This window comes from Erythrolamprus reginae, chromosome 9 (genome assembly GCF_031021105.1).
Source record: "Erythrolamprus reginae isolate rEryReg1 chromosome 9, rEryReg1.hap1, whole genome shotgun sequence".
Classification (NCBI taxonomy): Eukaryota; Metazoa; Chordata; class Lepidosauria; order Squamata; family Dipsadidae; genus Erythrolamprus; species Erythrolamprus reginae.
Genome location: NC_091958.1, coordinates 57,762,037 through 57,772,227, shown reverse-complemented (window position 1 = coordinate 57,772,227; position 10,191 = coordinate 57,762,037). Strand labels below are relative to the sequence as shown.

The 10,191-nt window shown below is 63.4% G+C and overlaps 1 protein-coding gene across 1 annotated transcript; it reads left to right on the top strand.

Moving 5' to 3' along the window:
* The first annotated feature begins 471 nt into the window (after positions 1-471).
* On the top strand, positions 472-9,908 carry LOC139172395 (multidrug resistance-associated protein 1-like). Its single transcript, XM_070761489.1, has 20 exons — positions 472-793; positions 1,033-1,158; positions 1,341-1,478; positions 1,898-2,023; positions 2,739-2,800; positions 3,193-3,324; positions 3,776-4,003; positions 4,363-4,540; positions 5,343-5,504; positions 5,594-5,686; positions 6,415-6,618; positions 6,710-6,856; positions 7,053-7,140; positions 7,541-7,613; positions 7,722-7,848; positions 8,055-8,231; positions 8,345-8,513; positions 8,627-8,804; positions 9,220-9,301; positions 9,795-9,908. The coding sequence occupies exons 1-20, from the start codon at positions 536-538 to the stop codon at positions 9,798-9,800; spliced, it is 2,754 nt and encodes a 917-aa protein (XP_070617590.1). The 5' UTR covers positions 472-535; the 3' UTR covers positions 9,801-9,908.
* Positions 9,909-10,191: the final 283 nt, after the last annotated feature.

The window sequence follows — 10,191 nt, the reverse complement described above, 5'->3', positions numbered from 1 at the left end:
GTGAAGAAAAGGAAAGGAGTGGGAGGGTTAGAAGTGTGGGTGGGGCTTTTGAACAGAGGCAACAAGGAGGCATCCCCCCCTCCCCAGGCTCTTCCCCTCCCCTCCACACCCTGCCCCTCTGAAAGAGCCCCCCCCCTTCCATGGGGTGGCCCAGGCCTTGGCCGAGCTGCAGTTCACTGGTTCAGGGGGATTTCTTTGGGAGGGGGTGCGGGAGGGGGTCCTAGTGACCCTGGACTGGGGCCCCCCGGCAGGTTTGGGGTGCTCCTGGGGCAAGGCAGGCCTCAAGGCTGCCTGGTGGGTCCCCCCCTCGATTGGCCCTCCCCCCTGGAGGGGCATCATTGAGGAGGATTTATTTATTTATTTATTCGACTTCCCTGCTGCTCCTTCCTTGGTGGACTCGGAGCAGCTAACAAATGCAATAAATACAATAATACTAAAATACAATCACAAATACATAATAAAACCAATAGTAATGATAAATAATAACTTTAATTAGGCACCCACCCACTCCCGAAAAAAAAAAGTAGGCAAAGGGATGCCTGGCCTGAGAGGGGAATTGGGGGGCCAGCCTGGCCTCCGCCCCCCCTCCCTGCCTGACCTCCCGGCTTTCCTGCAGGACTGGAACCTGACGTGGTACACGGAGCAGCCGGACGTCACTCCCTGCTTCCAGCACACGGTCCTGGCCTGGACCCCCTGCCTTTACCTCTGGGTGGGCTTCCCCCTCTACTTCGTCTACCTCCGCCGACACGACCGCGGCTACATCCAAATGTCTCACCTCAACAAAGCCAAAACAGTGAGTCAGGGCTGGGCGGGTGGAATGCCAGGACCCCCCCTTTGAGCCTTGTGCCCCCTTCCCCCCCCCCCATAGCCTCTCCTGGGAGCCCCCGTGCAGCCTCTGGGGTCCGGCCCTGTGAGACGGCTGTGCAGGGGAATGGTGGGAGGTTTCCCCTTCCCTCGCCTGTTGACCCCTGGGGCCCTTATTTGGGGAGGGGGCTTCCACGGATGGAGAGCCCATCGTCCGATCTCTTGCAGGCCTTGGGCCTCCTCCTGTGGCTCGTCTGCTGGGCAGACCTGGGCTACTCTTTCTGGGAAAGACATCACCACGTGGTGCGAGCTCCAGTCTTCTTAATTAGCCCGACCGTTCTGGGCATCACAATGGTGAGTGACTCGGGTGGTTGGGCCTGGTGCCGTTTCTGTCCCATCAGACCTCCTCCCTTGCAGCCGTCAGCCTGGCTGCGTTGCCCCCCCCGACCGACCTCCCCCGCAGCAGATCTCGGACCTCGCCCGCTGCGAGCCTCCCTAGGCAGTAACAGTCTACCTTTGGCCTCCCCTGCCTGCAGCTGCTTGCCACGTTTCTGATCCAGTACGAGCGGGTGAAAGGCGTCCAGTCCTCGGGGGTGATGCTCCTCTTCTGGCTGATTGCAACCCTGTGTGCAGCCGTCGTATTCCGATCCAAAACGATGCGCGCCTTCTGCCCAGTGAGTGCCGGCTGCGTCTTGTGGGCAGGGTCCATGGTCAGTGGGTGGGAGGAGCAGCCGGACGAGGGAGGCCCCGGTGAATGGCGAGTTGCATGCCCGGCGGCCTTGTGGCTTTTTAGAGGCCGTGAACTGACCCCTGAGGGTCTCAGGCCAGGCCCCCCTTTGAGCAGATGCCCCTGTTCCTCTCTGTCCTTCCTTGGTGTGGTCACTCGGAACCTTTTCCTGTGGGGGGAAACGAGCACAGCCTGCACCTCGTGGCACTGAGTCCCCTCCATCGATTCGGCCACCTGCGCAGGCCCAGCCGGCGTTTCCCCTCGGACACGACCAGACACTCTCTTGTTGGGGGAAAGGTGGCCGATATTCTCGGGTCAATTGCACAAACTTCACCAAGTGGCCGTTCTTCTTCTTTTCCTTCCCAGGACGCGGAAATAGACGCCTTTCGCTACACCACCTTCTACGCCTACTTTGCTCTGGTGCTAATTGAGTTTGTTCTGTGCTGCTTCCCAGAGCCGCCACCGTTGTTTTCCGAAAACGTCCAGGGCCCCGTAAGTGTTGTGGCCGTTGGCTGGATGAGTCATGCTCGGGTATTTCAGCAATGTGTTTGCTTAACGAAACTCTGTTTAATCTCCTGCCCAATTGCTTGTAAACAACGCTTCACCCTTTGCAGCCGCTCGTCCAGCCCCGATTGCTTGAATTCCCAGCCTGCCCCACAACTGTTGGCTACGGTTCGAGCCACTTGCTTGTTTTTCGAGAGTCTGACCGCTTCCTCTTCTCCTTTGGGCAAACAATCAAAGCTTTGTACGAAGGAGGGTCCCAAGTCAGAGGGAGGATTTTGAGGAGAAGTTGGAATTTTAAAGTTGCTGGGTGACTTTTCTGTGCAAAAGAAAACGGAGGAGCATTTTGGGGGGCTGACTGCCCCTTTTGAGAAGGGGGCCCTGGCCCACCCCCTTGCAGGGTCTCTCGCATTGTGGCCCTGAACCCCTAATTCTGCCCCCACGTGGGCTGATTTGAGGGGGTGGTGCCGCTGGTGGCCCCCACAGGCCTCCTGGAGTTCAGGAGCTCCAGCTTCACCTGCAAGACCAGAAGGGAGCCGGGAGGGTGGACCCTGCTGCGACCATCAGAATAAAGGCCACAGAGGGCCCGCTCCCTTCTCCCTTGAATGCAGGGAACCCGTGACCTCTTTCGATGGGCCCTGGGGGAGGGGGAGGGGGGCTTGCCCTTTCCTGCCCCCCCTAACCCGCTGGATCCCTTCCACTGCAGAATCCCTGCCCGGAATCCGGGGCTTCCTTCCTCTCCAAGATCACGTTTTGGTGGATCTCGGGGTAAGAAAAGAGAACTTTCTATTTTTTTTAGCAAAGGGCATAGCAACAGGTCACATACAATTATTGATAAACACAGACAGTGTAATAAAACCCAGCCCAACTCCCCCCCCCCCCCGTTATTATTCCTGGTCCAATCCAAGTCTGGGAGTCCAAGAGTCCTTCGTTCCCAAGAGCTGACCGCTGACCGGGGTGGTGCAAACGAAGGTGGGTGATGAGAGACGCGTCCTCTGGACGGAAGCCTTTTGCGGCTGAGGGGAGGCTGCTCATAGGTCCTGAGGGCCGGGGATTCTGGGGGCTGTAGTCCCACTTACCTCTGGGGGCCAAAGCCGCCTGTGGGTCCGCAGGGCAGCTCTCCTGTGCCGCTCTGAGGCCGGAACCTCCGCTCCCTCCAGGCTGATGATCCACGGGTACCGGAAGCCGCTGGAGGCCAAAGACTTGTGGTCCCTGAACAAGGAGGACAGGTCGGGGGAGGTGGTGCCCGGCCTGGTGGCCCACTGGGCCCGTGAGTACGCCTGGGCCAGGAGGTGGGTGTTGCCCGCGGAAGGCGCTAGGCGCTCGGCTCTGCTTTGAACGCGGGGGAGGGTGGGGGGGCTTGCGTGCGACACTGGCCACACCTGCACACAGGCCTCTTGTCCCCCCCCGGCTCTTCAGTGCCCCCCCTGCCACGGAGAGAGCCAATTTGGGGGGCGGGAGAGGCTCCTGCCCCCGCCTTGGAGCCCTTCAATTAAGTGGATGATCCACAGCCCCCAGGGTGGTTCCAGGGCTAATTGGGGTGGGGGGCGCGAGGGGGTCCCTTGTCCGCCCACGTCTTGTGGCTGCCGCTCCCAGTGTGACTGGTGGTTGTGGCCAGAGGTGTGGAGGTGCTGGGGGGGGGGGGCTGATCCTGAAGGGGGGGGGGTTGATGACCTTAGCAGGTGTTTGGGGAGCAGCCCCCAAGAGGCCTCTGTGTTGACCCCACCACTTCTGCCTCCGCAGGCTCCTGAGCCCCATGCGCTACTCGCCCAGGAAGCCGGCCAAAGGGGGTGACCCCAGCTCAGAGGGGGCGGAGGAGGGGGAGGCGCTGATCCTGGGACCCCCCACTCGGACCAGGGAGCCCTCCCTCTCCCGGGTGCTCTACAAGACCTTTGGGCCCTACTTCCTCATGAGCTTCCTCTTCAAGGCCCTCCACGACCTCATGATGTTCACCGGACCGGAGCTCTTGAAGTGAGTGGCGGGCTCCCCCCCTCCCTGCCCCTCTTGCCCGGTGGCTTGGCCGCTTCCTTCCTCCCTTGCTGGGGCTCCTCCTGGGGGGCAGACTCACCCTGGGACTTCAGGATTCCAGCCGTGGAATCTCCCCACCCACCCACGCACCCATGGTACAAATGTCCAACCTGGCCTTTCACGCCCTGTTCTCCCTTGTGCCCCCTTTGGTGCTTTGATCCTTCCAGGTGGGGTTGTTTTTGTCCTGAGAGCATCTGAGCGTCCCAGCCGAGGGGGGGGGGGGAGGAACTTTGGGTCGTCCCGTCCCAGAGCCTGGGCAGCAGTGGCTCCCTCCCGCAGCGCCTCCGCCTCCTCCTTCCTAGGCTGCTCATTAACTTTGTCAACGACAAGAGCGCCCCCAGCTGGCAGGGCTTCTTCTACACCGGCCTCCTCTTCCTGGCGGCCGGCCTGCAGACGCTGATCCTGCACCAGTACTTCCACATCTGCTTCGTGACGGGCATGAGGCTCAAGACGGCCGTCATCGGGGCCATCTACCGGAAGGTGCGTGGGCGGTCCGGCTGTCTCCGTCCGTGGCCGGACAAGGGGACGGGGAGACGGGCCCCCCTAAGTAAGGGGGAGATGGGAAGGCCCGAGGGAACAAGCGCAGGGAGGGAGGGCGGGCCCAGTGAGGCAGGAGGTTCCGAGGGACATTTCCTCCCCAGGTTTCATGAGCAAAGTCTTTGCCCACCCTGGCTTGGGGAGAGGCCTTTCCTGAAATCGGCCGGGTGGGGGTGGGGGGTGGCCCTTCGTGGACGCGGCTTGGCCCCCAAAGCCTCCGAGGCCCTCCTGAAGAAGGCTCTGCGGGCAGGAAGGCATCGGGCTCTTTCTCCACCACTTGCGATGGGCTCGGTTGTGGGACCACCGCCACCACCACCAAAGAGAGACCCGGGTGGTGATCCTGGCTCCCTCGGGCCGTCTCCTCTGGCCCTCTAGGCTGGCCCGGAGATGAGCCCTGAATCATGGCTAATGCTAACCGTGTTGAAGATGTTGTAGAATGTCATCAGGACGAAGGGTCCCATTGGGGTTAGACGGCACAGAGGTTGGGTTGATTGAATGAATAGGTGAATAAATCCTTGCCCCAATTCTCCCCCCTCCCCAAAATAAAGGCAAGGAAAGGGGGGGGGGATCTGGTGTCGCAGGGATGATGAATTCCAGGCTGCCTTCCGGAGGCTTCTTTCCGCCTCCAGCTTTCAATCCACGCGAGATTTCCATGGTCCGGCTGGTGTTCTGGGCTCCTTCCTGGCTGTGGGCTCCCTTGATGCTTAAGCCCCCCCCCCAACATTTCCCTGCCTCTGCCGCCCAGGCCCTGGTCATCAGCAACTCGGCCCGGAAGACATCCACGGTGGGGGAGATCGTCAACCTGATGTCCGTGGACGCCCAGCGCTTCATGGACCTGGCCACCTACATCAACATGGTCTGGTCAGCCCCCTTCCAAGTGATGCTGGCCCTCTACTTGCTGTGGCAGGTACCGGGGGGGGGGCTGGGGAAGGAGGGGGGGTCTGGGCTCTGCAGAGGAGGGGGGGGACTGACTGACACCTCCAACGGCCCCCCCAGAATCTGGGCCCCTCCGTGCTGGCCGGAGTGGCGGTGATGCTGCTCCTGGTGCCCGTGAACGCGGTGATCGCCATGAAGACCAAGACCTACCAGGTGGGGGCTCTGCTGTGGGGCTCACGTCGTGGGCGGGAGGGGCCGGGGTCTCCCCCAGGGGGCCGTGGGGGCTGACCTGCTTCCCAACCTGTGCAGACCCCTCCCGACAAAGTCCCTGAAGTCGAGCAATGCTGCCTGAGACCCCTCGGTTCCCCCCTTTAAGTACAAGAACAACTACCGTATTTCTCAGAGTATGAGGGGCCCCTTAGTCTGGGCGGGAAATAGGGGAAGGATCCGCTCCCCCCCAGGCCCCTGGCGTCCTCAGCCAGCACATGATTTTATCCCCTGGTTGGGGCTGGAAGGAAACTTCATTCGGAGAGAGTGACCGCGGAAGGGCCTGCAGGCCAGCGAGAGCAGTGGGAAAAACCCCTGCAAGGACTCAGGGCTTGGGAAACACTCTTTGCCCAGAGTGACCGGGAGGGCGCTTCCAAGCAGGGAAGAGCTGGGGTCATCCTTAGCAGCTGGTCAGGGCTGGAAAAAGCCACATTCAGAGCACGAGAGGCACCCAAATTATCAGCCTCTTTTAGGGAGGAAAAAGGTGGATCTTATACTCTGAAAAATACGGTGAAGGCCAGTGACACTCCCCCCCCGCCCTCCCCCGACTGGGAATCGGCTGCGCGCTGTGAGGGCCAGAGGGAGGGCGGGGGGAGGGCCAGGCTCCTCGGGGGTCCAGTGCGTGGGGGGAGCTGTGTGAGGGTCGCCTGACGGGCTCCGGGGGCTGCTCGCAGGTGGCCCACATGAAGAGCAAGGACAGCCGCCTGAAGCTGATGCACGAGATCCTGAGCGGCATCCGGGTGCTGAAGCTCTACGCCTGGGAACTGGCCTTCAAGCGGAAGGTGCTGGTCATCCGGCAGGAGGAGCTGCAGGTGCTGAAGAAGTCGGCCTACCTGGCGGCCATCGGCACCTTCACCTGGGTCTGCGCCCCCTTCCTGGTGAGCCTCCCCGGGGCCTCCCTGGGGGCGTCCCCCCTGGCCAGGGACCGCCTCCCCCGGGGGTCACTCTGCCCGGCCTGCTTCTTCCCAGGTTGCTTTGTCCACCTTCGCCGTTTACGTGTCCGTCTCGGAGAAGAACGTCCTGGACGCCCAGAAGGCCTTTGTGTCCCTGGCGCTCTTCAACATCCTGCGCTTCCCCCTCAACATCCTCCCCATGGTGGTCAGCAGCATTGTGCAAGTGAGAGGCTCCGGCCAGGGGTCAGCAGGGGGGAAGAGAGGCCGAGTCCTCCCTGGGTGGGGGGGGTCCCAGCACAGGGGGGGGGGTCCCTGCCATCCCGGGGAGGGCAGCCACGCTTCCCACCCACCCCCACCCCCGTTGGTCCAGAGTGTCCGGGCCAAGTGCTCAGGGGAGGCCTGTGTTTTGGGGGGTCCAGGCCAGCGTCTCCCTGAAGCGCCTCCGGGTCTTCCTGTCCCACGAAGAGCTGGACCCCGACAGCGTCACCCGAGGGACCCTCAGGAGCGGTGAGTGGAGCTCCCTCAGTTGAGTGCAGCGGCCGGACCCCCCCCCCCAATTGAAATCCTCGGACACCTGCAGCATCTGTGTTGTTCAGCTGGGTTGGCATTGGGGGGTCTGCAGGGGGAGGGTGGGCGGGGGAAGGCAGAAGGGGAGCCCCTTGGAGAGGCCCAGGGGGTCCCCACCTCCGTCCTGCTCAAGGGCCCCTTCTATCGGTCTCATCTTCCTTCCTAACTAAGAATTACAACTATCTGTCCACCTACAGTGTGTCTCTCTCTGGACAGGTGTGGGGGTGCAGTTTGCAGGGGCATAACCTAAGCAGCCAGTCATGGTCAAAGAGGGCCAGAGGGTGGCAGGCGGGGGGGGGGGCTTGTGCCGGCCCCTCACGATCCTTTTGCCCCTGGCCAGGGGGCAGCCACAGCGTCAGTGTGAAGAGCGCCTCCTTCAGCTGGTCACGGACGGAGCCCCCCCTGCTGACCAGGTAAGGCCCTGGAGGTCACCCCTTGCTCCCCCAGCTGCTTGGCCCTTTGGACATTCCTCCGTGGCCCCCCAGGGACGAAGGCTGACGTGGGGGTTCCTTTCCTTCCAGCATCAACCTGGCCATCCCAGACGCTTCCCTGGTGGCCGTGGTGGGCCAGGTGGGCTGTGGCAAGTCCTCCCTCCTCTCGGCCCTGCTGGGAGAGATGGAGAAGCAGGAGGGGCACGTCTCTCTCCGGGTACGTGGGGGGTGGCTCGGGGGGCTTCTCTGAGGCATTGACTGGCAGGGGGGGTCTCCTTTCAAAGGGGGCTTCAGCCAAAGGGGCTTCCCTTGCGGGGGGGGCTTCCCCCCCCTGGGGGTCTCAGGGCAGCCACAGGGGGCCGGGGGAGGGGGGGCTGCCCAGGAGGGGAAGTTGAAGGGGCCGTGCTGGTCTCGTCCCGACAGGGCTCCGTGGCCTTCGTCCCCCAGCAGGCCTGGATCCAGAACGCCACCTTGAGGGAGAACATCCTCTTTGGCCGGCAGCTGGACGGGAGGCTTTACCGGCGGGTGGTGGAGGCCTGCGCGCTGCTGCCCGACCTGGAGCTCCTCCCTTCCGGAGACCAGACGGAGATCGGAGAGAAGGTGCTTTGTCCGCCTTCTCCAGACCCCCGGCCTGGAATCGCTGGGTGGCGCCCTTTCCCTCCCCACCCCCTTCCGCCTGCCCAGCCCTGAGGGCGCTGCTCTCCCTCCCGCAGGGGGTGAACCTCTCGGGCGGCCAGAAGCAGAGGGTCAGCCTGGCCCGGGCCGTCTACGCCGACACCGACATTTACCTGCTGGACGACCCCCTTGTCGGCCGTGGATGCCCACGTCGGGAAGCACCTCTTCGACAAAGTCATCGGGCCGAGGGGGCTCCTGAGAAGCAAGGTGGGGGGGTGGGGAGCCCTCGGGGGAGGGGGGTCTTTGTGCAGCCCCCTGGGAGCTCAAAGGACGGGGGTGGAGCCCCGCTTTTGCCTCCAACTTCCCTCCCTCCCTCCCAGACGCGGATCCTGGTGACGCACGGGGTCAGCTACCTGCCCCTGATGGACACCATCGTCGTGCTGTCCGGAGGGAGGATCTCCGAGATGGGGTCGTACCAGGAGCTGCTGAAGCAGGACAGGGCCTTCGCGGAGTTCCTGCGCACGTATGCCGGGGCCGACCCCAACGCGGCTGGCGAAGGCAAGGACGCGGGTGCCCCACTGTTGTATGGGGCCCTCCTGCCCCTGCGCCACCGCCCCCTCTTGGGCCGCTGAGATCGGAGGGACCGCTGGGCAGATGTTGCCCCTCGATGCCCCCTGGGTGGGGGGGCTGAGCGCTGGGGGCTCCGTCCTCTCTCTCTGCCCTGGCGGCTTCCTGGGCTGCTCTCGCGGGTTTCTGGTCGGTCCTTTCCCGGCTGTTTGACCAGAGACGGAGGGTCTGCGTCTTATCTAAGTGGCTGTGTTGTGTGTGAACAGCTCCCGTCCTTAAATATTTGCGGACAGTGCCCCCACCCCCGGGCAGAGTGTGGGGCAGGCGGTCCGGGAAGTCCCTCCTTCGCTTAGGCCATTTCCTTTCCTGCACCCACTCTCCCCTGCCCTCCTCTTCCTCCCTGCAGGGACCCCCAGCCTGGCCCCAAAGGAGGAGAAGCTGCTGGAGAACGGGGTCCTGGTCAGCGAAAACACGGCCCAAATGAGGAGGTGGGCAAGGCGAGGGGCCCCGGGGGAGGGGGGGCTACGTCCAGGTGCTTTGCTCACACTTTACGTGTCACCTAAGCTGGGAAAAACTCCCCCCCCCAATTTTCTGCCCCTTCCTTCCTTGCCATCAGCAGGTGCCTTCACCCCACCAGGGGCCCTTCAGCTGCAGGCCAGCGGGTCTCATGGGGGGGGGGGAGTCTTTTCTGTCCCTCTGCTCTAGCACAGGGAGGGGATTCCCGACCAGTCTTTGGCCCGGTTTTTCCTGCCCTCCCTGCCCCGGGAAGTCTCCGAGGGGGGCAGCCTCCCTTTCAGTGGGCAGGGCCTGCTTCCCAGTAGCTCCTGCTGTTCTGGAGGCCGGGGGAATGGGCTGGCTGCAGGGGCCGGTCTGCTCTGGGCATGCGCAGAGGGCTCTGGACGGGGCAACAGGGCTGCACCAAGCGGCTTCACGCGTGGCACAGGGGCCTGGCAGGCAGCTGAGACCCTCCTTGACCTACAGCAGTGACACGGAGACGTCCCCGGGGCAGAACAACCTGGGCCTGGCTCAGAAGGCGCCGGACGGGAAGAACGCCTGGAAATTAACCGAAGCAGACACGGCACAGACGGGGAAGGTAAGGGCCCAGCCCCCACCGCCCACCAGGGCTCCCCTGGCCCCCCCCCCCCCCCCCGTTTGGTCCAGTGAAACAAGCTGCCCTGACCATCAGCCGAGGGCTTCGGAGATGGGGGCTGGCCGCAGTAACCCCTGCCCCCTGGAGCAGCCGCAGCCTTGGGAAGCCCCTCGGTGGGGGTGATGGGGGCTGGCCGTAGGGCAGGGGACCAGCTCCCACTGCCAAAGGCCAAGAGAGGTCTGAGAAAGAAGGGAAGTCGGGGCAGCCGTTGGGCAGAGGGGGTCACTT